The following is a 27998-nucleotide window of genomic DNA, read 5'->3' on the forward strand; positions in this document are numbered from 1 at the left end:
TCCTGCCAGTTGCTAAAGGACATGTTGGGGGCCAGGCGGTCAGCGCCCCTCCAGAGATAATTTGATCTGTGATGACCCAAGTGAGTGCCATCTTACAGGTGGAAAAAAAAAAAAACACCACCACATTTGACTGACTGAACTCTCTATGGGGACCTGCCGCAGCTCCTCTGGCTGAGAAAAAATACCATTTGATACATTTAAACCACTTTAACCATTTGGATGCAGATAAAGATATTGACTGGTATTTGCAAGATTTTGAAAGACCATGCACATTTCATAATTTAGACCTGGCATACTGAGTCTTAACAATTATTTCTTAAATTATTATTGGCATTTATATAGCGGCAACAAATTCCATATTGCTTTACAATATTATAGGAGGGGGAGATTTAACCATAAATGAGACCATTACAAAAACTAACAGGAATAATATACTGAAGAGCATTGAGCAACCACTGTGGAGTAAACGGTTGAGTTGATATATTTGGAACAATTCTATAATCTGGTCAGTGTGGAAACCAGGGAATGGGTCTAGGACAGTTGACCCCTTACCAAGGGGACGCAGTTGGCAGATGAATGTCAGGATACCCTGGCTTACCATCTCCACCCCTGCATATAATTTGCATCAACTCACGCCGATGCCTGGCCAGCTTCCAGGACTCGATCTTGCTGCTTTTGAGAACCAACAGATTTTACATTTCCAGAGCAATTACCCATTTGAGTGACCCCATATCCCTTGGACTCACTCTTCTCCTGCCGTACCTTGGGTGGCTGTGCATTGTATTCATGCAGTCCCGGCCCCAACACGCGTATGCCTGTGGAGGACGAGATTCCTTCCACCTGGAGGAGTTCTGGGGAAAACTACATGAGGCTGCTGTGAACAACTGACATCACCATAGGCTTCTGGTGCTGTTTAATGGAAAATCATAACAAGGTTTACGAGGCACCAGGGCAACACTAACTCTGGTTCAGAGAAATCTAGTGTGACGTCCTGTAATGGCCCTAATTTCAGGTGGTTGAAATTATATGGACAAAATGGAGCTGAGCATTTTTTTTTTGGTGGGTCTGAGGTTTGTATTCAGCAAGAAAAAACAAGGAATTGTGGGAAAAAGATGTGATGGGGAAATGTATTTGTTCCTAATTACCCATTGTAAGCAAATGACCCTCTGTGTGTAAATGTGTAAACCTTTGTACAGCTGCAATTAAGAGATCTTGTCCCCAGCACCATGCTGTCTAGTGTCTGTGGGGAGCTATACATTGAAGTGCGATTTTTCTCCTGGAATAAGAAAACTACAATGGAGGTACTCCACCTGAGTACTGTGCTCTGCTACATCTAGCACAGGATGCGGAGAAAATGGGCGCTCGGTGGCTGTTCAAGTAGCTGGAGGTGCTGCTTTTTTGGTTTTTCTGGCCTGAAGTTTCTTGAAATGTCCTTCAGCAGGGATAGGCAACTTTAGGCACTCTCCATGTTTTGGACTACATCCTCCATAGGGCTGGCAAAGCATCATGGGAGGTGTAGTCCTAAACATCTGGAGTGCCGAAGGTTGCCTATTTCTGTCCTACAGTATTGCCAGACTTGCAATATCTGTTGACGGTAGGGAAGCAGGGAGACTGTCCCAGGGCTCTGTTACAATTGATGCCGATTGTAGAGGAGCACTTTAGCCTGGTGACAGCAAACTTTAGGGAAACTTTGGTTAAGTCTAGTCGCTCTAGTTGTGGACTAACAGGTACCCAGTGGCAGTAGCGCTGACTAATAGGCTGAAATGGTGGCAGATGCCCTAATGGTGCCATCAGACCTACCCAAAGCTCCCCCTATCATCCCCAAGCCAATGGCCTGTGCAAGCAGTTTAATGAGATCATGATACAAATGCTTTGGATGTTCTCCACTGCTTACAAGGACAGGGCACAGTTCCTGCTGCACATACTTTACTCCTACTGTGAGCTACTGCAGGAATCACCGGGTTCTTCCTGTTCAAGCTATTTATGGGAGGCGAGTCAAGAGACTTCTAGACCTCATTTGGGAAGGGGTGGCAGAGGGGGACGCCTATCATACCGTATTTGCTGGACCTCCTGGAACTTTTGATGACTGTAGGAAAAACCACTAGGCCACCTAAAGTAGACTGCATCTCTGGCATGATAGGGGTGCTAGAAATCACTGTTCCAAATTGGCACAGCTGTCCTGGTGTTATATCTGGTACAAAAGTATAAACTGCAGGCTACCTGAGTTGGTCTTATATGAGGGTGAGATGCAACTTTCATATCAAAAGGCATACAAGGAGTGGCAGGAATCGATGGTCGCTGTGTGTGCAACTTCCGAGGACCTTGAATATTTTCACCTACCAACCATCTTAGAAAAAGGGGACCAGGCAGGGTTTATAGAAAAAGTCCAACTAGAGGAGGAATTGGGGCTATGGGTAAAAACAGGTACAACAGCTGTTGGAGGCAAAAATACATATTTTTCATTGAGCCCGGATACCACTTTAGCTACCCATAGAGTAGAAACCCTGGGACAGACCCCTTACTGCATCCTGAGGTGGCCTCTTTTCAGGAGTCCAGACTGTCACCGTTAAGAACTCTCTTTCACACTTAGTGATTAACTCCAAAGTAAATATAGCACATCCCTAGTCATTAGCTGAGGCTTAATGTAAGGGTAAAAAAAATAATAACAACATTTTATACCTAGGTCCCATACAATGGGCTCGCCAGGAGAACAATGGCATTGTGCAATAGCTGGCAGCTAGGTGTCTGTATTTGGAGTTCCAAGACGTTTGCAGGTTGCACCCGATCTCATGCATGCTGTGTTCACACAGTATTAATGGACATACAGTAGATATACAGTAAATGGTAATATAACATGATGTATATTTTATTTTCACACAGTATAGACGCACAGGCAGTATAGATAGTAATTTAACATGGTGCATATTTTATTTCATATGTTGAAGTATTGAAGGTCGGGCTGTGTAAATAGTAATATAACATGGTGTATATTCCATATTCACACAGTATTAATAGACAGGCTGTATAGATCCCTAATATAACATGATGGTGTATATTTTATTTTAGATGTTACAATATTCAAGGACAGGATGGTTATAAATAATAATATAACATTCACCCAGTATAGAAGCACAGGCTGTATAGATAGTAATATAACATGGTGCATATTTTTTTTTTTATATGTTATAAGTATTGAAGGTCAGACTGTATATAGACAGTAATATACAATGGTGTATATGTCACACTCACACACAATATTATTGGTCAGACTGTATATAGACAGTAATGTAACACAGTGTATATTTCATATTTACACAGTACAGAAGCACACGCGGTATAGATAGTATTATAACATGGTGTATTTTTTATGTTGTATGTTGAAGTAGTGAAGGTCGGGCTGTGTAAATAGTAATATAACATGGTGTATATTCCATATTCACACAGTATTAATGGACACGCTGTATAGATATTAATATAACATGATGATGTATATTTTATATTATATGTTGCAGTATTGAAGGTCAGTCTATGTAAATAGTATTATAACATGGTGTATATTTCATATTCACACACAGTAGTAATAGACAGTCTGGAGATAGACAGTAATACACCATATTGTATTGTGTATGTTGAAGTATTGAAGGACAGGCTGTGTAAATAGTAACATAACATTGTGTATGTTTTTTGTTTTGTTGTATGTTGCAGTATTGACGGACAAACTGTACATATAATAATATAACATGATGTATATTTTATATGTTACAGTATCGAAGGTCAGCCTGTATATAGACGGTAATGTACCATGATGTATATTTTATTGTATATGTTGAAGTATTGAAGGCCAGGCAGTGTAACTAGTAATAACATTGTGTATATTATATGCTCACACACTATTGAAGGCAGGCTGTACATATAATTGTATAACATGATGTATATTTTATTTTCTATGTTGCCGTATTGAAGGGCAGGCTGTATAGCCAGTAATATAACATGGTGCATATTTTATATGTTGAAACATTGAATGACAAGCTGTACATATAATAATATAACATGGTGTCTATTTTATTATGTTTTATTGTATATATTCACACAGTATTGATGGCCAGGCTGTATAGATAGTAATATAACATGGTGTATATTTTATTATAATTTATTGTATATATTCACACAATATTGAATGACTCGCTGTACATATAATAATACAACATGGTGTATATTTTATTATGTTTTATTGTATATGGTCACACAGTACTGAAGGCCAGGCTGTAGATAGTATTATAACATGGTGTCTATTTTATTATGATTTGTTGTCTTTGTTGCAGTATTGAAGGACAGCCAGTGATCACTGTATGAAGCTGCAGGTGAAGGGAGTGACCGAGATCCGGCCATTAAACGGTTAACGCTCTCCCTGTCAGGAATGGGCGGGAACCAGGCAGTTGCTATAAATAGCACGATTGCGTCAGCGCTGGAATTAAGCCAATCGGTGACAGATCCCGAAGTCCCCTCCTTCTTGCAGTCAATCAATGAGCAGAGAGCCAATGGTTCTGAGGGGCGGGCGGGGCTCTTGGTTTCCCACGCCCTCCCATTGGCTTTTCGCCGGTATGACGTCACGCTCCTCGTCTCCTGGGTGACAGAGAGGAGGAGGCGGCCCAGAGCGACCGATCTGCCGGAAAGGCTTGTCGTGCGAGCGGTTTCTCTGGAGCCTCCTGATTGGCTGCCGGGTCGGGGAATGGGGCGGGACGGGGGCGCTGATTTGCCGACGCCAAGTGAGGCGTGGCCAGCAGGTGAGCGGGGGTCCTAGAGGTATCGCAGAGGAGGAGGGAAGTGACTCCGCGGCCTGCGGGTCCTAGAGGTGACGGGGACGGCGACTAACGGGTCCTAGAGGTGTCGAGGGTCCGGAGGAGGCGGCCCGCGCGGTAAGTCGGTGTGAGTGCGGGGATGTGGGGGTCGGTCAGAGGGAAGGCCCGAGCCGCCATGTCCGGACTGTGCTGTGTCTGGCTGTGCTGGTAGCGCCGTGCAGACTGGAGGCCGGTCCGAGCTGCCTCTAGCGGCGGTATGCATAGTCCTAGCGGTACTGCATAGCGGGGACAGCACTGGGATGGAGGCTGCAATGGGAGATGGGGGAGGGAGCCTGGGACCAGGCCTAGCTGGATGCCGTACTGCTGGGGACATGTTGTGCTCACCCTGCTGATGGCGTTTGAACAAGGAAGGGAGCTCTGTGTCACCCAGTGAGTGCTGGCCATGGAGCTCTGTGTCACCCGGTTGAGTGCTGGCCATGGAGCTCTGTGTCACCCGGTTGAGTGCTGGCCATGGAGCTCTGTGTCACCCGGTTGAGTGCTGGCCATGGAGCTCTGTGTCACCCGGTTGAGTGCTGGCCATGGAGCTCTGTGTCACCCGCTTGAGTGCTGGCCATGGAGCTCTGTGTCACCCGCTTGAGTGCTGGCCATGGAGCTCTGTGTCACCCGCTTGAGTGCTGGCCATGGAGCTCTGTGTCACCCGCTTGAGTGCTGGCCATGGAGCTCTGTGTCACCCGCTTGAGTGCTGGCCATGGAGCTCTGTGTCACCCGCTTGAGTGCTGGCCATGGAGCTCTGTGTCACCCGCTTGAGTGCTGGCCATGGAGCTCTGTCAGTTAGTGTTAGAAAGGTGTCAATTGGTAAGAAATGGAGCTCTGTGACACATAGTGAGAGGTAGCCATGGAGTGTTGTATCAGACAGTGAAAGGTAGCAATGGAGCTCTGCGACACAAAGTGAGAGGTAGCCATGGATCAGTCAGTATGAAATGGAACATTGTATCAGATAGTGAGAGGTAGCTATAGTATGGTTTAGAGTCCTGGATCAGTCAGTAAAGAAGGAAGCTCTTGGTAGATAGTCATGGATTAGTCAGCAAGTAAGGGAGCCATGGACCTGTTTGTGAGAACTATTGTCAGTAAGAAAGGGAGCCCTAAAACAGAAAATTATAGCTACTTATTGATCAGGCAGCAATGAGGGAATCACTGGATAACTAATGATGAATGGCCATAGATCAGTCATGAAAAGGAGTATTGGACCAGAGAGTGTAAGAGACATTCTTAAACTATTGCCAAGGATAGATGGGATTTGGTGGTATGAGATCTGAGGTAGTGCAAGCCCCATACAGACCGTACACTATGAAGGTAATTGTCATAGTGTAATTTCACATTCAATTCGCACAGGAAATAAGATACGTTTGCAAAATAGTGCCAACATATTCCGCATCGCTGTAGTATAGGTAAAAAAAGCAAACAAACAAACATTTAATTCCAACAGATCTATTTTAAAAAAAATCAGAATCATTGGTGAAGAGGGCATTGTCCAAAGAAGCTTACAATATATACACACTGCTCAAAAAAATAAAGGGAACACAAAAATAACACATCCTAGATCTGAATTAATTAAATATTCTTCTGAAATACTTTTGTTCTTTACATAGTTGAATGTGCTGACAACAAAATCACACAAATTAAAACAAAAATGGAAATCACATTTTTCAACCCATGGAGGTCTGGATTTGGAGTCACACTCAAAATTAAAGTGGGAAAAACACACTACAGGCTGATCCAACTTTGATGTAATGTCCTTAAAACCAGTCAAAATGAGGCTCAGTAGTGTGTGTGGCCTCCACGTGCCTGTATGACCTTCCTACAACGCCTGTGCATGCTCCTGATGAGGTGGTTGATGGTCTCCTGAGGGATCTCCTCCTCACTAAAGCATCTGCCAACTCCTGGACAGTCTGTGGTGCAACGTGACGTTGGTGGATGGAGCGAGACATGATGTCCTAGATGTGCTCAATTGGATTCAGGTCTGGGGAACGGGCGGGCCAGTCCATAGCATCAATGCCTTTGTCATGCAGGAACTGCTGACACACTCCAGCCACATGAGGTCTAGCATGGTCTTGCATTAGGAGGAACCCAGGGCCAACCGCACCAGCATATGGTCTCACAAGGGGTCTGAGGATCTCCTCTCGTTACCTAATGGCAGTCAGGCTACCTCTGGCGAGCACATGGAGGGCTGTGCGGCCCCCCAAAGAAATGCCACCCCACACCATTACTGACCCACTGCCAAACTGGTCATGTTGGAGGATGTTGCAGGCAGCAGAACGTTCTCCACGGCGTCTCCAGACTCTGTCACGTCTGTCATGTGTGCTCAGTGTGAACCTGCTTTCATCTGTGAAGAGCACAGGGCGCCAGTGGCGAATTTGCCAATCTTGGTGTTCTCTGGCAAATGCCAAATGTCCTGCACGGTGTTGGGCTGTAAGCACAACCCCCACCTGTGGACTTCGGGCCCTCATAAAGTCTGTTTCTGACTGTTTGAGCAGACGCACATTTGTGGCCTGCTAGAGGTCATTTTGCAGGGCTCTGGCAGTGCTCCTCCTGTTCCTCCTTGCACAAAGGCAGAGGTAGCGGTCCTGCTGCTGGGTTGTTACCCTCTTAAGGCCTCCTCCACGTCTCCTGATGTACTGGCCTTTCTCCTGGTAGCGCCTCCATGCTTTGGACACTACGCTGGCAGACACTGCAAACCTTCTTGAGACAGCTCGCATCTATGTGCCATCCTAGATGAGCTGCACTATCTGAGCCACGTGTGTGTTGTAGACTCCGTCTCATGCTACCAGTAGAGTGAAAGCACCGCCAGCATTCAAGTGACCAAAACATCAGCCAGGAAGTATAGGAACTGAGAAGTGGTCTGTGGTCACCACCTGCAGAACCACTCCTTTATTGGGGGTGTCTTGCTAATTGCCTATAATTTCCACCTGTTGTCTATCCCATTTGTACAACAGCATGTGAAATTGATTGTCACTCAGTGTTGCTTCCTAAGTGGACAGTTTGTTTTTACAGAAATGTGATTGACTTGGAGTTACATTGTGTTGTTTAAGTGTTCCCTTAATTTTTTTGAGGTGTGTGTGTGTGTGTGTGTGTGTGTATATATACATATATACTATTATTATTATTAATAATAATATTATTATTATTATTATTATTTATATAATTATTATTATTCTTTTAACTAAAACGGTTTTCTCAAACAATGCAAGTTTCTGTTTAAACTCTGTGTAGTACTTTGTTTTTGTATGTGGTTTGTTTGTGTGTGTATATATGTAATGTGCCGAGTCAATTTTTTTTTTTTTGTTAAAGGGACACTATAGTCACCTGAACAACTTTAGCTTAATGAAGCAGTTTTGGTGTATAGAACATGCCCCTGCAGCCTCACTGCTCAATCCTCTGCCATTTAGGAGTTAAATCCCTTTGTTTATGAACCCTAGTCACACCTCCCTGCATGTGACTGTCACAGCCTTCCATAAACACTTCCTGTAAAGAGAGCCCTATTTAGGCTTTCTTTTTTGCAAGTTCTGTTTAATTTATATTTTCTTATCCCCTGCTATGTTAATAGCTTGCTAGACCCTGTAAGAGCCTCCTGTATGTGATTAAAGTTCAATTTAGAGATTGAGATACAATTATTTAAGGTAAATTACATCTGTTTGAAAGTGAAACCAGTGTGTTTTTTTTCATGCAGGTTCTCTCAATCATAGCCAAGAGAGGTGTGGCTAGGGCTGCATAAACAGAAGCAAAGTGATTTAACTCCTAAATGACAGTGAATTGAGCAGTGAAATTGCAGGGGAATGATCTATACACAAAAACTGCTTTATTTAGCTAAAGTAATTTAGGTGTCTATAGTGTTCCTTTAAGTTACACCACTGCATGCTATAGCATGAATGTCCAGTTGACCGGGATAAATATTCTGTAGCCAATTGCAAGTGGAAATTTTAAGCATGAAATAATTTGAAAATGACTGGCTTGTATGCTATTTTAGGTTTTTGGTGCATCGGTGGGGGGCGTCTGTCCTGATCCAAGAGGTCCCGCCCGCCCCCCACCATGGGCAACGCAGCCACAGCAAAAAAGGGTGGTGAAATTGAGAGTGGTAAGTACTGTCAAGAGGGAGTGGGGGAATCAATCCAAGACTGTTTCTCTTCAATTGAGTTTTAGCTTGTTTTGGGTTTTCAACACAGCTCCATCAGCTGAATCTTTGTTAAATTCTGTTTTCATTATTGTAGGGAATGAAAGATAAAATGCTATTGTTGACGACTAATCCTTTAAGCTCTCAGATCTGTAACTTCTAGGCAGAGATATTGATCCAATTGTTAACATGGGCACAATAATTTTAGCTTTTCCAGTATTTGTGGTACAAATCTTGAACAAATGAAAACAGTTTGGATATTACCCAAAGTAGCTCACTAAGTACTCGGGGTGAATGCCATTTGGCCATAGGGCTTTTACTTGGTTTATAGGCAGTTCTGGTGATTTAAAAAGCAAGTCAAAAGTCATGTGTGATGCCATTAGACGCTAGTCTATAGTGATAAGCATTCCAATGGGATGGTATGCTATGGATAATAGATGTAAATTGTTTGTTTTACTGACATTTCTAAGGGGAATGTTTATGTTCAACAGAGATCCCGTGTTTTTATAGAATTGGTAAGAGGTGACATTTATCTGTAAGTTTTTCCATGATCTTGGCCTCTTTTTTTTTTTTTTTTTTTGAGTTTAACCTTAATCAGAGGTGGAGTGTGTTAACGATTAATCTTTCAGGACAAACTGCTGTAATGCATATCTGATGTTCCCTACACGCAGCCTTGATTTCACTTGGGTAGCTTCCCGTTCTAATCCCATTTTATAGAATGATAAATTACCTGGATTATTCTATTGCTTCCCCTTTTTAACATGTCTATCAGCAATGTGTTTGTGTTTATATACTTTACTGTTCTTATCAGTCAAAGTTTGCACATACTCATTTGTAAACCAGCCTTTCCTTTTTTTTTTATTCATAACTGGTCTATAAGTAGAATTTATTTTTTTATGGATAAGGTGTACTTTTATAAACTGTCATTAGAGAATTGTATACAAAAAATAATTGTACCTGAATGTAACAGAATAAGCAGTCTGAAGCACATATCTGTTAAAATGCTCTGTCACTCTCCCCCACCCCCCCCAATCCAAATGGAATATTTTTATTGAAATTCCAATCCAGTCAAAAGTAGGCACTACTTAGTGTTTTGACAAAAGGCAGAGCTGTTGTCAATCCCTCAGTCATCATTAGTTGCGGCTGAGGTGAAAAAGACTGTCTATGGAGGATCCTGCGTCATCCTTCATGGACCTTAGTGTTGCACTCTCGCACATGCAAAACCGTACTGTGCTTACATTGCAGCCGATCCCTCAGATGTAGGAGGAGGAAGGCTCTTTCTATGGCGATTATCGACGGATTCTCCGTAGACCTCGTTGTTGTACTCTTGCACAACGCTTGACAGCTCCTTGCTTCCAAAGCTGGAAAAAGATGGCAGCAGCCAAGAGGGACATTTAAGTATAACTCGCCTTTTCCTGCACCCCTCGGCCACTGCCCTGTCAGGGGAGCAGTCACTGTTGAAGGGGGGCTTGCAAATTATACAAAGACCCTCAGACGGTGACAGGGCCTCTTTAAATGTTTGAAATGTGTATATATTAGAACGCCGGCTTACTTTTCCTTTTTTTTTTTTTTTTTTTCCTTCACTTTGTTTTATTTTTTTCAGTGAAGATTAACACACATCTCACAAAGTGTCTGTAATGACTGTTGTCAAGATGTTCACAAATGTATAATTGGCTGTATTATAAAGAGCCAACTTAGTCCACAACACTTAACAATGTTATACGGTGGGGGGGATTTAACAACAAATGAGGCAAGGTATTACATGTTTTGACAGGAATGCTAAATTGATGAGGGCCCTGCTTGAAAAAGTTTATTGAGCTGGGTCTGCACTGCAGGGATTAGCACAAGAGAGCTAAAGGAAGCTCCTAAGCAGGAGCTTCTAGATGTGTTGTAAATTGAATAAATATATTCTGATTCTTATGTCCATTTTGAGCTGTTTAACAGTGTTTTGTCATTGTTTTTAATCTTGGACACATCAGCTAAAGACCTTGGTCTAATGCCATATACATATAGTGCTAGTTAATCAACATCAAGTAAGTCCCTGTTTTGTGTTCCAGCTAAATACCCGTTTGATTTTTGCCATTTCATTCTTATTTAATTTAAAAAATAAATAAATCACTTTTTGTTGTGTTTTGCGAAGTTCATTGTCACTTATTGTTCATGGCATTACCTATAATAAGGTATATAGTTTATTTTATTTCTTTTTTTCCAGTCAAAGGCACACAGTAATGGAAAACTTATTTATTTTTGCCTACTTGTGTTTGGTTTATATGTTTGTCATATGACATATTATGTATACAGTATATGTTGTAGGCATGCTCAGTATCCCTGGAGGTTCTCATTAGGGCAAGGTTAATCTTTTGAATTGGTAGCTAGGACATAGATGGGACCTAGATTCCCAGCCATTTTAATGTCTCTTACACTTTTTCAGTTGGTGCCAGTCACCATCTGCCAATTGGAATTGATTGGGCTTTTTTCCCATTAATCACTTTATTGCCTCTTTGACCTGTTTTATTGAATAAGCTCATCTTTCAATGAGTTATCGGTAGTTGTAAACCAAACTAAGTTGGATCTGTATGGGATAGTCCATCAGTAGATGTATAGAGATTCCTAAGTTGAAGGCACTCAAGAAAACTTGCTATTGACACCTTGCTTTTCTTAGCAGTAAACAAAAATCAAGACTAGAGTGTGAGCTTTTTTGTTGGGAAATGGTAGTTCCCAGTGGACTTAAGCTGACAAGTCAAAACATTCTAAAATTGTGTAACTCATTACATGGCTGGGGGTAGTGCACATTTAATGGAAGTTGTATTTTAAGGCAATTTATCTCTGGTTTACATTACAGTTCTTTCAGACTAGGCAAAGTCAGAGCTAGCATTGCAGATGAGAAGTAGAGATAGAAATATATTGATTTCTTCTTTTCTTTGCACCTAGCAGTCATCATAGAGAATGCATACATAGAACGTATAACAAATTAAGCTAAGTTGGAAGCACCTAGTTGCAAGATAGAAACATAGAATGTGACGGCAGATAAGAACCATTCGGCCCATCTATTCTGCCCAATTTTCTATACTAATGAAATACTTTCATTAGTCCCTGGCCTTATCTTATAGTAAGGATAGCCTTATGCCTATCCCACGCATGCTTAAACTCCTTCACTGTGTTAACCTCTACCACTTCAGCTGGAAGGCTATTCCATGCATGCACTACCCTCTCGGTAAAGTAATAATTCCTGATATTATTTTTAAACCTTTGTCCCTCTAATTTAAGACTGTGTCCTCTTGTTGTGGTAGTTTTTCTTCTTTTAAATATAGTCTCCTCCTTTACTGTGTTGATTCCCTTTATGTATTTAAATGATAGAAAAGGGGTGGTGAAGCATTATGATTGGCTCAGACCACTACTTCTGACGTTGTCAGCAGGCAGACAGGAGCAGAGCCAGCAGCTGCAGACTTGAATACAAGTACAATTTTACTATATTTAGGGAGGCAAGGGGGCTAGAAGGTGGTTTTAATATAACAGGGTCAGGAATACATGTTTCTGTTCCTTTTAATTTCTCCACAGATTGGTGAATAATCTGCAGTATTAGCTCTGTTTTTATGTGGTATTTAAAAAAATAAATATCAACCCTGTACATGCTTGTGCAGCATACAAGAAGTCTGAATTATCTCAATGGAGGAAGAGACAGAATGGCTGCAATTTGTATAACTAGTAAATACAAAATACAGCAAACAGACATACATGCCAAAATGGGTGCGTGTGTGTGTGTCAGTGTCAAAAAGCATGCCGTCAATATTCTTGTCTGACAGCTAGATTGGACAGATAAAAGAAGCAGCTCACGACCGTTGTTATAGTGTGACTAGTCTTGGGGTGCCATTTCCTTGGTTTGTGCTTTGATATAAACTGGAGCTTGAATAAAGAATTTCAATATGGTGTAACAAATATATAGCGATGGGATTCAACCAAATGCATGGAATTTCAGAAAATGCTGTCATGAGGTTAAATAGTTGGACAGAAACTGGATGATGGTGTACGTAGACCCTTTGCACCATAACAAGGACACTGAGCTGTAGTGGTATGTTGCTTAGAGTGCAATTTGAAATAAAAAATACTTCTCTTCAATCCCAATGTGTGTTTGTATTCTCTAGTGAAGTGGTTTTCAACTTGGAAATACGCCATCCATTGCTAGGGTGTACTTCGCTATCTCTACCAGAAAATGATTTCTACTGTCCGTTATTTACTAAACCATGCATGGTGACAAATTCACCAGATAATTCCAAGGTTTGGGATCTTCAGCCTGAACTATCCTTTTAAACTTGCTGTTCTCTGGTGAATTCCTGACTGTTCAGTTTAGTAAATAACACTGTCTGCGTAACCGTTAATGACCTCCCCCCCCCCCCTCCCTGTGCTATCCCTTTAACTGGAACCTACAGCTCTGTGGCTGCCCAAATCCAGTCCTTGAGACAAACCAGATTGTCAAGGCTGTGCTTAATATGTTGCTTAGTGATACAGTCACTTGGTTAATTACATGTTAATTAGAGAAATTCTAAATCTCTGGTAGGATTATGGTCCTGAAAGGACTGGTTTTTAACATCTTCTGGTTAACCTATCATTCTCCAGTGCAGTAAAGTGGTCCAGCCATGCCTCTGTATTAATAAAAGGGCACGATCACTTATCTGAAAATGTAAATAAAACACCTATAACATGTGTTAATCTTTTTCATTATGTTCTCAAAATGTTTTCTTTGAAATTTAGCGGGCATATGGATTTCATATCCTGACAACAGGGACGTGTAGTTCAAGACAGGAAGGTTTTTTTAAATGTATTTTTAAAAAAATATATCTTTAGCTCTGCTGCGGTCAAGCGCCTGGACTGTCTGGGGAGAACAGGGCTGGAGCAGTGCAAGGATTGCACCTCTGGAGGGTGCACACCTCAGAAATGGCTCCCTTACAGTCTGCCGCTCTGAGTCAGAGCGCATTTACTGGGATTCCGGACTGCAAGCAATTACTGAGTTGTGCATCTGCTAGAGGTGCACACCTCGTACTTCTTTACCGGACCACTTGAAATCCAGGACACCGTCACTTGACTACCACACTAAATCCCATAGAGTAGGGGGTCACAGCTACATCTGACATTGCAGTACACTCCATACAGGCTGTACCCACCAAGTAGACCAATAGAATGTCAATATGAACAAATTGATTGGGCTACTACTCTAGTTGCTTGGACAAGTACTTTTTTTTTTTTTTTTTTTTTTTTCAAACAGTTTATATTAAGATTTAGTAAATTACAGCACAATAATTATTTAAGATAGAAGTAAAAGTTGTAAAAATTCTGGGAAGTGATAGTTCCTTTTCAAATCTCCACCTATTTCACAAAACTGCAGGTAGACTGATGCTGATCCCAGCAGTCATTTGTTAGCTGAGAGCACCAGCTGATTGCTCTCAGCCAATGAATGACCCTCTGTGCATTGAATATGGACAGAATTGATATTAACCAGCCCACAACTCTCAAATGCTACCCATACATACTTCAAGCACCATTGTGCTTAGGGGTACCCTTTTAACCTTGGAATCACTGATTTGTTGTTCCTGAGCAATTTGGCGAATTTGTTAAAATATAAACATCACAGGTTTGCTCCTTCACTACCATGCTAGATGGTCGCAGCAAGTATGAACTCCTTGGCATGCCAATTTAACCTATCGCCTTTAGACTACTTGCACCTAAGTTTGGTGTCCACTGGGCGATCTTATTGTGAGCTCAAGATATTTTCAACGCTCCTGCTGAGGAGCAGCATTCCTGTATTACTTATCTGTTTATGTCAATATTACTGTTTGTCTGTTTAGATATGTGCCTCAATAAAAAAAAAAGTTAAACTCACAGGCCATAACTTTTGCTTCTAGTCTTTACCATGGCCATTCGGCTTTTTTATCAATGATAGTGATTTTATATTGTATCTGTGCACATACAGTGGGTGTGCGAGAAACCATTATTTGTTGTATTAGTATACACTATATATGTCCATTTTGTTAGCTTTGCCTCACACAACCAGTTAAAAGGTTTCAATATAAAGTGTTTTCGATGGTTGTTGCACACTGGTGAGGAGTTGATGTACCTAGTACTGTATGGGTTCTGCATGACGCACAGCCCCATGCTGGGGATCTAGCAGGTTAACAGGTTGATATGAGTGAATGCAGTACTTTGTGTAGGGAAAGGTTAAAATGTGTGAGATGCGGTTTTGGTCTCTGGCTGGAAAGAGGTTAATATCGCAGCACTGCAGGTCACTTCTAATGAGCTTTTATCCCAGGTTAATCCCCTTTTAGCAGTTATTAATAGCCAGTCCGGCCCCTTCATAACCGGGTCAGATGTGGGCAATTGCGTCTCTTCCTGCCCCCCTCCCTCTTCACAGCCCCCGTCCATTGCTATGCAGAGTATTACACCCGCTAGCAGTGGGTGCCCCATCTCTGCAGCCGATGCTGTCCACATCAGGCATCTTCCGGCGCTGGAAACTGGCAACGTCTCATCTTGGACCCTCTCCAGCTGTAGACCATGAGGGGCTGGAGCGCTTCGGTAAAGAATACATTGCTTGGGGTTGGGACCATCCTATGGAAAACTCAAGTGTTTTAACGTTCAGAGATTTGTGGTTAGATCCTGTGCCACTCTCTAGCTGATAGACCAAGGTGATAGGTGTGCAGGGGGTTTTCATTCACTATGCTGTAGATAATTGGCTGCCATTGATGATACTTATTTTATTTATGTGACCCTAAATGATCAATTTCGTTTACAAAATAAGGCTTGTTTTACTTTTAAATATAAAAGCATCGTGTTTCCAGATTATCCTTTTGTAGTTTGTTCTCTTCATGTTTCCATATAAGATGGATATTTGTTTCTGATGCTGGCTATGTGGAGTTACTGGTTAGCAGTTGTCTATAGTCCTGTTAATTTGTGCCATCTCCTCTTTAGAGTTTACACATTAGAAAATAGCAGAAAGAGATTCTCTACTGGTGCTTGATTTAACAAAATGCAATTTTCATAGTGCTATTCATGGTTCTCTCAATAGGGGGCACACAGTGTGCTTCAAATCTCTCTCTCTCTGAAATGGTGTGCAAGTGTTTTTTATTTTTTTTTGTGTGTGTGTGTTTTGTGGTGTCTTGTGTTTTTATTACACAATAAATGCATTCGCTTAGCTCCATAAAGGCATTTTATTTGTCAGCAGCTGGTAGCGCTACCCAATTTCAATGTTAAAAGGGTATCCAGCCCTTGCAAGGCTAGTTCAGAATTGGTAATCCTTCTTTTCAAAGTCTGCAGTGTGGGTGATGTGCCAAGCGAATATAACAGAAGAACATACAGAAACTAAACATGGACCATCAAATCATAATGACATATGTTTGGAAATGAACAGTTATACCAGGGCTTAGTATTTAAATTCTTACCATATCAGGCAAGTGTAAGACTTGCTCTCCTCTCATGTCACCATTCTCCTTCTACCCATTGCCAATAGTAGAACATATTCCTCACTCCCTTGCTGAGGACTAGCCAATAAGGCCTCCTTTTACCTTGCTGATCTGGATTCTATTACCATGAGTGTTGCTGCACAGTGGATATTTGTGTATCACAATGTCCTGCATAATTCCACATGGAACTGCACTGTGTGGCTAGCTACTTGGAGCACTCTTTCTTTATTCTCTCTTCATTCAATGGCTCTAGTTCTTTCCCACCTGCATTTGGCTGTGGGCACAGTAATTTAGAGCACCAATAATATACCCAACAGTACACCAGAGCTCGATTTCCACTTTCAAAATGTGAATGGGCAAGTGTAAGTTGAGACCTGGGTTTACCATACCTGTCTGGCAGTAAAGTTACGTGCTTTTAATCACTCAGGGTCCGTAGCTCTAAACATAGTTTAGGAACAGCCTGTGCTCTGTGATTACATGATTAGGTTGCTGGCTGGGCTCTGTGCGGGGTGCTAGTTGTGCACACCAGATTTTTGGTGATGAGGTGACATTTCATGCAGTGTATGCGCTCTGGTGATTGGGGGACAAGCTTTTCTCTTTAGGAGCACTGGCTGCTGTGAAAATCTGTCCCCTTCTGGGCTGTGGCTGAGCAAGCAACCTCTCATTTGTTTATATGTAGACACAACCTGACCTCAGTGATCTTGGGTGCGGTTCATTTACAATTGATGCGGAGGATAAATCAGTGCTCCCCCTCTGACAGCTCGCAAAGAACAAATGTGCACACAGATATACCCTGAGTTGCACACAACACAGCTCCCCTGCCTGGAATTTCCACCAGCCCTGTGGTTGGTTATTGGTAAAAAGTGACTGAGGTGTGTGTGTGTGTGTGTGTATACACTTGTATCTTCAGCTGTCCTGGTTTATGATATACTTCTACCTTCTCATATACAAATATATATAGGGATGTTGTGTGTTTTTTTATTTATTTTTTTGTACACACTGTGCCCTCCTTAATACATTGTAAACAACACAAACAAACTTGATTGCATGACAGTCAGTATAAAGCAATACGTTCTGCAGATTTTGCAATGTTTTGAAACAAAGTCTTCTACTTGAGGGCTGGGTTATAAATGTCAATTGATATATAAATTTTCCATAATAATAGGTTCCTAATTAATGGTAAATATCTACTTAAATTACATTAGCTACCTAATGTTATTATTTAATAAATGCAGACATTCTCTGTGAAACTTTCTTGAATTTTAAGAACCAAGTTCTGTTGCATCATACTATTTTATGATTTACCCACAAATATTGGACAATTACTTTTTTTTTTTTTTCTTCTTCTTCTTCACTCCTCCAGCAATGCTAGGGGATCATTATTTCTCCTGGATAGTTAATGAGTTCATTTTGAAGATCTAAAGTGATCCTGAACAGTCTCAGCTGCTGCAACAGCTACCAGATATATAACTCTATAGCCATTTGGCCTAAAATTGTAGATTATGCTAACGTAGTGTACCTATAATATTAATTTTAATAATGACAGGAGGCAAGTATTTTGCATAACTTTCTTTACTCATGCCTCCAGCAGCACAAGTCAATCATTAAACTTTTTAACCAATCATAACAAGCCACATATTCATATATAATGCCCTGATCGTCACATGACTTCCTCTTTCTTTGAGAGATTAGTCCAAATAATGCCAAGGAATAAACCCAAAGTTCGTAAAAAATATAACAGTCCAAACTTGCTCCATGGGAGTCCCAACTTCTATTTAATCCAACTTCAAACTTATAACGCATATCGGAAATGAAACTTTATCCGTGAGGTCCAATATCCGGTGTGTCCCATCCGGAGCCAATAACTGCCATCACACTGCAAGAAACAGAAACGAGTGTAAGAGGATGGAAATAGACTTATGTCTACATGATATCATTGTTACTGTATCTATCCATATTTTATACAATTAACCCCTTAACACCGCAGCCAATTGTACAAGTTGTGAACGAAACAAAATATAAACAAAACCTGGCATTTGCGCTATATGTCTGTCCAACCGTCATTCACCTCTTTCATATTAAATGCACCCCCCCTTATTATATATCATTTTATTCAGGGGAAACAGGGCTTTCATTTAATATCAAATATTTAGCTATGAAACATAATTTAATATGAAAAACATGGGAGAAAATAAGATTTTTTTTTCATTTTTTTAGTTCTACATGACATTTTAACTGTCAATGTCATAATACTGTTTGCTTTTACTGCAATAAAATACACATTTGTATTCAGCAAAGTCTCACGTGTAAAACAGTACCCCCTATGTACAGGTTTTATGGTGTTTTGGGAAGTTACAGGGTCATATAGCGCGGTACATTTGAAATTGAAATTCGCCAGATTGGTTACGTTGCCTTTGAGACTGTATAGTAGCCCAGGAAATAAATTTACATCCATAATGGCATACCATTTGCAATAGTAAACGACCCAAGGTATTGCAAATGGGGTATGTCCCGTCTTTTTTAGTAGCCATTTGGTCACAAACACTGGCCAAAGTTAGCGTTGGTATTTGTTTGTGTGTGAAAAATGCAAAAGACGCCAATTTTGTCCAGTGTTTGTGACTAAGTGGCTACTAAAAAAGACTGGACATACCCCATTTGCAATACCTTGGGTTGTCTACTATTGCAAATAGTATGCCATCATAGGGGTAATTTTCATTCTTGGGCTACCATAGGGTCATAAAGGCAACGTAAGCAATCTGGCGAATTTTAAAGTGAAAAAACACTAATATTTGTGTTCAGCGAAGTCTCCCGAGTAAAACAGTACCCCCCATGTACAGGTGTTATGGTGTCTTGGAAAGTTATAGGGTTAAATATAGTGCTAGCAAATTAAATTCCCTTTACTTTCGGCATGGGTTGTCAGGCAGGTCCCGCTAATTGTAATTAATTAGGATACCTAATCATGTAAAATTATTACATAAATATATGTGTAGAATTAATATATGTATATATACATATGTGTGTGTGTGTATGTGTATATATATATATATATATATATATATATAATATTATTTCGTTATAAGTGTATTTTGATATAAATATATATATATATATATTATCACAATACAGTTAGAACGAAATAAAACACATCTATATATTTTTTTATATTTTATTTTTAATTATTTCTTTACGTATTTACATTTTTTTTAATATTATTTATAAAAATATATATATAACAATAATTATATATATATTTAATCAGTATCAGTCTTAATTGATATTAATATATATATATAAATATTAAAATACACCTAGACAGTGTATGTGTGTGTATGTATATGTGTGTGTGTGTGTGTGTGTGTGTGTGTGTATATATATATATATATATATATATATATATATATATATATATATATATATATATATATATATATAATCTAAGTATATCATTATTTTTATTTATTTTTTTACACTGTTTTAACTTATTTTAATTTGATTTTCAGCCAGCAGGGGGACCAACTGTCATTTCAGTTAGTCCCCCTGCTGGCAATGCAGCAGGCAGCTAACCCGGCCATGTGATTGTGAGGTCCTCGCAAGGACCTCACTCTCACATGGCCGGGAGGGCTCCTGGAGGGCGGACGTGCCGCGGGGGGCTCCCTGGGAGTCCCCCCAACCGCGATCGCCGGCGTGGGATCGCCGGCGACCGGGTAAGTTACAAAAAACCGGAGGGCGTACTATTACGCCCTGCGGCGTTTAGAGCCGCTTTTAAAAGGACGTAATAGTACGCCCTCCGGTCATAAGGGGTTAATAGTAACCTATATTTATATACTAGCATTAAACCATAATATCAATAAGTACTTGTCTATTACCTCAAACCTCCTATTCCTATCCTCAAGTTATAACTGAGTCATAGAAACGGGAGTGGAGGGAGGGAAAATACTCGCCTCCTGTCATGATTATAGGTACACTACGTTAGCATAATCTACAATTTTATTACATGACAGGAGGCTTCCTATTTTGCATTTTTAAAGCTGAGGTAATAACGAAAAAGATGCGTGTGTGTGTTCTGACGAAAATAAAATAACCGGAAGGTATCTTCCCGTGTCCAGTCTGCGGAACGTAGGATATCCGCTAGGGACGCTCCCGCCGAGAACGCTCACCAAGCGGCCGTGCCCCGAACCGAGTGAGCCCCGAAGCACGTCTCCACTCCTGCCAAGTATAGGATCCACGCACCCTTCCATCCAGTGTAGTGGTGGCAACCGGTTTGTAGGGTTTGGTGTACGACACCAACAGTTGCCCTCTACTAAAAGCTCAAACGTTTGCAGTAACCTCTACATATCAAGTAAGTGTGGAAACTACACATAAACGGGGGACCATAGGGAAGAAAGGGTAAGATATAGATGTTGAATTCGTTTTAGTTCTACGAGACACCGTGAAGGTAACCCCTTCTGGTGAGATTGAGAAACCGTCCACGTCGAACGCTCGTACGTCCGAAACTCGTCGAAAAGATACCAAACATAGAAGCAAAGTGAGTTTGGCCGACAACTGACGTAGCGATAAATCTGCGTTGTCTGGCCAATTCCTAAGGAAACTGATGACCACCTCTACATCCCACATATGATTATACTTGGGTTCCGGTGGTCTGGACCGTTTGATGCCTCGCAGCAGGCGACATACCAAAGGGTCCTGACCAACCGGAGAGCCTTGCATTGGCACGTGTGCCGCTGAAATCGTGGAGCGTGCCACGTTGATGGAACGATAGGATTTTCCCTCCGTGAAGAGGTGTGACAAAAAATTTACCACCATGGTGTTAGGTGCTGTAAGGGATCACAATCCCTTCCCACACACCAGCGGGTCCATGAATTCCATGTTGATATGTAACTCCATCAGGTACCCATGAATCCCATAAAAGGTATTTTTTGCTGGTTGCGATAGTCCCTCAATGGAACAGGTTTCCCTGAAAGACTCCAGGCTAACAGTTCCAGATTCTCCTGTATCAATAGTGGATGTGGTTCCCCTTGTGGGTCTGTCAGTAGGAAAGGGAACGATGGAAGAAGTAGGGGGTGTTCTTGTGTTAGAGCCAATAATTCCGGAAACCACGCCTGACTTTTCCATAACGGTGTGACGAGAATCAACGAGATCTTGGTCATTCTGATGCGATGGATCACTCTCGCTATCATCGAAAATGGTGGGAATGCATACGCTCCCTTCCGGGGCCACTGTTGTAGAAAGGCGTCTACCGCCTCGCATTGGGGGTCCGGAAGCCAGCTGTAATATCTTGGTAACTGTGTGTATTCGTCTGAGACGCAAACAGGTCCACGACCAATGGGCCCCTGAGGTCCTTCACCGCTGAAAATACTGACGTGTCCAGTCGCTGCCGTCTCGCCAGTGTCGAGAAAACCAATCCGCTGTGAGGTTGTTGATTCCCGGTAAATATTCCCCCTTGATCGTTATGTTGAGGGGGATACAGAATTGGTAGATGTCCTTCGTCGCCTCTGTCAGGCTTCTTGATCGGGCTCCCCCCCCCCAGGCGATTTATATATTGGACCGCAGAGATGTAGTCCATGCGCAGTAGGATGCAGCAGTTCGCCATGTCCTTGGCTAGACTGCGAATCGCAAATGATCCCGCAATCAGTTCCAGGCAGTTGATGTGAAGACCCTGTTCCTCTTGGGACCATGGACCTCCCATGGACGCGTGGGCGCAGTCAGCTCCCCAGCCCCAAAGGCTCGCGTCCGGCTCCAATACAAAGTCTGGGTTCGTCCCGAAAATGGCTTTGCCGTTCCAGGCTTCCATGTGAAGTAGCCACCATCGAAGTTCCGTCCGAGCTTCTGCGGAGACAGGAATCCAGTGATCGTATGTGTGTCCTGCTCTTGGGTATTGAGCTTTCAGTCTCTGCATGGCCCGGTAGTGGAGCGGGCCTGTGAAAATCGCTTGTATTGATGAGGAGAGTAGGCCTACTATCCTCGCTAGTAGTCGGAGAGGTATGGTGGCTCTCCTGAGTATCCGTCGAATTTCCTTCCGAATGGCTGCTATCTTGGATGCGGGGAGGCGTAGTACGCCAGAGTTGGAATCTATGTCGAACCCGAGGAACTGAACTACCCGGGATGGAGTCAACGCTGATTTTTCTCTGTTCACTACAAACCCCAGCGATTCCAGAAAGTGAATGGTAAATCTCATCTGAAATCATATTCTGGATTTGGATTCGCAGAAGATCAACAAGTCGTCCAGGTACATGAGACAGCGTATTCCCCTTCCTCTCAGATGGGCCATGACTGGTTTGAGGAGTTTCGTAAAACACCATGGGGCCGAGCTGAGTCCGAATGGTAGACATGTGAATTGGCAGGGGCGGCCCTTCCAGGTGAAACGGAGGAAGAGTCGGCTCTCTCTTGCCATGGGGACCGACAGGTATGCGTCTTTTAAGTCTAGACGTGTGAACCAATCGTTTTCGTTCAGTAAGTCCCTCAGAAGGTGAATACCTTCCATTATGAAATGGCGATAAGCCACAAATCCATTGAGTTCTCGTAAATTGATGACTGGGCGGTAGTCTCCCGTCTTTTTCCTGACGACAAACATGTTGCTGAAGTAACCCTGGTCGTCTGTGGCGAATTCCACCGCTCCCTTTGCGAACAGGGTTCGTATCTCCGTGTCTATGAGGTGTATCTGGTTCTCTGACACCCGGATAGGCGATGGTCGCCTGGTCTAAACTGGCGTATGGGTAAACTCTATCACGTACCCTTGCACAGTCTGTAGGATCCATGCATCTGTTGAGATGCGTTCCCACTCCAGTGGAAAAAGGGACAGTCTGCCAGCAGTTATACTTGAATCACATAACGGAAGACAGTTTATGCTCACCTGAGTTGAATCGTCCCCGTCCTCTGCTCAGAGTGCCTCTGGTACGGAATGATCCCCTTGTGAAGGTGGCTCTTGCAGATGGAAAGAACTGTTGTGTAGCATATGGACGACTGGGGCCAGATGGCCTTAAGCGGCTGGTGGCCCGACCCCTCTGCCGACCATCCCTGCCAAAAACACCTCGATTTGTTTGTGGGGTCCGAAAGATTTGTCTGATGGAAGATTGGGCCTTATTCAGTGTAGTGAATAGGCCAACGTGTTTCTTCAGTTCCGCCAGGAATGGTTCTCCAAAGAGCAGCCCGTCCGCCCGGGGACCTAGCTCCTTCTTTCCCAGGTCCAACAGTTTGGAGTCTATCTTCAATAGAGCCGCTTTACGTCGTTCTGCGCACATGGCAGCGTTAGTTACCTAGAAGGCAGATCGCCCGCTGTGCCCATTCTCTAATGTCGTGTGCCTCGAGGGTCGTCCCCTGCGTAAGTGCCCAATCTGCGAAGTATAGGATCTTCGCCAGTGGGCCTATCATGTCCAGCATTTTGTCCTGAACCGATTTCATGCCCTTCTCGACACCTTTCCGCGGGTCTCTGCCCGAGCGGGACATAAACACCCCCCCACTGTGATGTCAAACTCCGGGGTGATGGTGATCTTGTCAGGAAGCACGGGACGTGGGCACTCTGCTTTGAGCTTGGCCCGGATCTCCTTGTCCATCGGCTTCCTCAGCCAAAAATGTATAAACTGAGTCAGATGGTCCGGCAAGTTCCATTCTGACAATCTGGGGTGTCTTATCTGGCGCGGATTGAACATGGGGTTGCCCGTCCCGTCCAGGAACACCCCGTCCTCGAATACGTCCGCATTCGATTTACGTGTGCTTTTGCTGCTTTTGAGTGGCCTGCCCATTCATGGCCTTGGCTGAATTCTCCGACCTCCTGAGGTATGTCTTGCTAGTCCTCCTCCGAAGGAGAGTCCTCTGCCCTCCATTCGTCCATGATTTCCAGTGAAGGCGGAGATAATGGTTCCTCATCCCCTGATGAGGGGTTTTGTGGAGGGGAGCGGTCCAGGCGCCTTGACTGGCGACTCCGCTTCCTCAGTATCTTCCCCTCACATCTTGGATCATGTTGGATCCCTTCCATTGGCGTTTGGACGCCCCCGCCTCCGGCCTAGGTTCGGTAGGATCCTTATCCTCTTTTCTCGACGGAGGCGTGGTGTCCGCCATCTCCGGCGGTGTCGGTCATCATTTTGGCCAAAGCCTTTTCCACCAAAGCCGACACCGCGGCATTGATCATGGCCTGGAAATCCACAGCTGATGATGGAGTGTCTGACATAATGGCAGCTTATTCTTTCCTGTCTGTGGGGAAACAGAGTATACGTCAGTGCGTATGTAGCTACACAGTGGCTTCCACGTACAACTGGGGGGTCACCCAGGTACCATGTAATCAGTACCACTAGGAGTTTGACTAGTGGTCTGTAGAGGGGGTCACCCTCCTATCGACCGGGGTGAACGGTCATTAATGTTGGGACGGAGCCCGGTAATGGTCGGGACGTAAGCCCGGTAATGGGAGGTATCAAAGACCTCCGTACGCTTTTGTAAGGGGGTCACCCTTGTGTATGAAATTTTGTGGAAGTTTCGCCACTGTGAATTGCGTGGATCACCCCAGTTGTACCATGGAGGTGCCGCATACAATAAAGCGTACTTCGTTATAAGCTTCTGATTGGGCGTAGTGGTCACCCTTTTGTAAAAAGTGTACAATAAAAAGCTGGCATTTGTCCATTTTTTTTTTTTTTTTTTTGTGGGTAGGTCTTCAGTGCTTCCACCCCTGTGGGCCAATCACCATTGCCCTCTGTGAGCATTCACCCAATTGGGTAGTGCAGCCTGAGCCTGATGAGAGTTGTGGTTTGATTCAATACAGCCCCAATGTTTAAGCTTCCTGCAGTGTCTCCCTAGCACAGGGCTGCAGGGGTTAACTGCACTGTGAAATGTTAGCCTTACAAATCCTTATTACTTTGGAAAAAAAAAATAATCTGTAAAATCTTTAAAATCTTGTGCCAGTTTGTGTGAATCACGAACTGGCGAAATTAAGATGGCCGCCAAGGATCTCGCGATCGCGGCCCGACGGTACTGGTCAGCACAGCACCCCCCCCACACACACACACACACGCACAGCACCCCCCCAACATATCTATATTCAGCGGACTGTGTGCGTGTGTATTCAGCGGACTGTGTGCGTGTATTGCATTTGTTGGAGATACTAATAAATATAAGCTTAATTTTATCTATTTAAATCATTATTTAAAATTTGTATCATTGAACTCTGTGTTCTTTTAAAACAAGTTATTAGTTCGGACAACAGTACGAGTTTTTTTTTTTTCTAAACTTAAACCTCAGTATTTGGGTTTAATTGCCGTGTTGGCACTTTAAGGAAAAAAAAGTTGGCATGTATTGCAGTTTGGGCACTCTGGCTCAAAAAGGTTCGCCATCACTGGTATAGATCAGGGGTAGGCAACCTATGGCACTAGTGCCATGCACGGCACTCAAGGTGTCTTTGCACGGCACTCAAGGCTGCTAGAGCCAAACAGGCTCTGGCCTATCAGGAGTCCCAGTGAAACTTCAGATCTCTGCTAATACGAAAAGGTGTTGAAGGACAATCCTCAATTTATGCATTGCAGCACGTAGAGGAAGTGATCTCAGATAACTATCTCATATAACTTCCTCCCAGCACTTGTAAATGGGAATCCACACTGTAGTAGAGCAGCCTGCAGCTGCTGTTGCAGCTCCTGTCCTTGACCTGTACCTGGCCAGCCTGGCCCCCACTGGAACCCAGGGAAGCCACCCACACTGCTAGATATACACAGAAATGCACAATAACCCTCCCCTCATACAAATAATACGAACAGCCCACAAACAAACATACAAACTATCCACACAAGCGTAACCCGCTAACAATCCACATACATGCACACAACCACACATGCAGCCTCTCACATGCAATACCCCAAACAGCCCCCACACATACGCACACAATGTGACTTATCCATCCACACACACAACTCCACAAGCAGCCCCCGTACACAGCCCACATTCATATGTATCATACACGATACCAGGGCCGGACTGGGAAAAAAATTAGGCCCGGGCATTTTTCAATCAGAGCAGCCCCCTAAGAAGGGGCCGGGGCCAGAGAGGGTGTGTTTTGTCATCACTAATGACAAGCACGCCCCCTCAAAGTGAGCATGTTGGTTCAATACGCAGAGCCCCACTGAAGAGCTCTGGCATTAGAAAAAGGCCCTGAATTTGTTCTGCGCAGCGCAAGCAAATTTAATAACATGTTTGCGCTGTGGTTGCTTTTAAATTGTGTCTGGTGTCTCCACAAGTGGGATACCAGAGGACAAAAGGGCCAGGAAAGTGCATGTGTTTGGAGCCTGCTTGTGGGATTGCGTGTGTGTAGAGTGTGGTGTGGTATTGTGTAAATAGGTCAATTTCATTTGTGTTTGTGGTGTAATATGTGTGGCTAGGGGCTGTAGAGAGTGTGTGTGTATAGGGGGCATAGTGTTATAGGGGATGTAGCGTGTGTGTGTGCATATGGGCTCTAGTGTGTGTGTGTGTGTGTGCATAGGTGACGTAGTGTGTAGGGGTTATAGAGAGGGTGTGTTTTAGAGAATGTTGTATGTGTTTGCTGACAAGGAATGTAGTGTGTGTGTGTGTGTGTGTGTGTGTGTGTGTAGGAGATCTAGTGTGTAAAGGACCCAGAGTGTGTATAGGGGAGAGTGTGTGTGTGTGTGTGTGTGTGTGTGTGTGTGTGTGTCTGGGAGTGCTGTGTGTGTGAGGGGGCTGTTAGTGAGTGTATTTTGTATGTCTGGGGGTGCTGTGTGTGTGTGGGGGGGGGGTGGTGTGTGTTGGGGGGGGGGGGGGGGGTGGTGTGTGTTGGGGGGGGGGGGGGGGGGTGGTGTGTGTTGGGGGGGGGGGGGTGGTGTGTGTTGGGGGGGGGGGGGGTGGTGTGTGTTGGGGGGGGGTGGTGTGTGTTGGGGGGGGGGTGGTGTGTGTTGGGGGGGTGGTGTGTGTTGGGGGGGGGGGGTGGTGTGTGTTGGGGGGGGGGTGGTGTGTGTTGGGGGGGGGGGGGTGTGTGTTGGGGGGGGGTGGTGTGTGTTGGGGGGGGGGGGGGGGGTGGTGTGTGTTGGGGGGGGTGGTGTGTGTTGGGGGGGGGGGTGGTGTGTGTTGGGGGGGGGGGTGTGTGTTGGGGGGGGTGGTGTGTGTTGGGGGGGGGGGGTGGTGTGTGTTGGGGGGGGGGGTGGTGTGTGTTGGGGGGGGGGGGTGGTGTGTGTGGGGGGGGGGGGTGGTGTGTGTTGGGGGGGGGGTGGTGTGTGTTGGGGGGGGGGGTGGTGTGTGTTGGGGGGGGGGGTGGTGTGTGTTGGGGGGGGGGGGTGGTGTGTGTTGGGGGGGGGGGTGGTGTGTGTTGGGGGGGGGGGTGGTGTGTGTTGGGGGGGGGTGGTGTGTGTTGGGGGGGGGGTGTTGTGTGTTGGGGGGGGGGTGGGGTGGTGTGTGTTGGGGGGGGGGGGTGTTGTGTGTTGGGGGGGGGGGTGGTGTGTGTTGGGGGGGGGGGGGTGGTGTGTGTTGGGGGGGGGGGGTGGTGTGTGTTGGGGGGGGGGGGGGTGTTGGGGGGGGTGGTGTGTGGTGTGTGTTGGGGGGGGTGGTGTGTGTTGGGGGGGGGGTGTGTGTTGGGGGGGGGGGTGTGTGTCTGGGGGTGTG

The 27998-nt window shown here is 44.0% G+C and overlaps 1 protein-coding gene across 2 annotated transcripts in view; it reads left to right on the forward strand.

The window, feature by feature from the left end:
• The first annotated feature begins 4768 nt into the window (after window positions 1-4768).
• Window positions 4769-27998, forward strand: part of LOC134603363 (cAMP-dependent protein kinase catalytic subunit alpha) — a 67963-nt gene continuing 44733 nt past the window's right edge. Inside the window, exons 1-2 of one of the 2 annotated variants that reach the window (XM_063449248.1) lie at window positions 4769-4916; window positions 8824-8931. In XM_063449248.1, coding sequence (XP_063305318.1) covers window positions 8886-8931 — 46 coding nt within the window. In that variant the 5' untranslated portion in view covers window positions 4769-4916; window positions 8824-8885. Of the gene's footprint in view, window positions 4917-8823; window positions 8932-15388; window positions 15532-27998 lie in introns of those variants that run through there. The other variant, XM_063449246.1, reaches the window with a different exon arrangement.

This window comes from Pelobates fuscus, chromosome 3 (assembly GCF_036172605.1).
Source record: "Pelobates fuscus isolate aPelFus1 chromosome 3, aPelFus1.pri, whole genome shotgun sequence".
NCBI classification, from domain to species: Eukaryota; Metazoa; Chordata; class Amphibia; order Anura; family Pelobatidae; genus Pelobates; species Pelobates fuscus.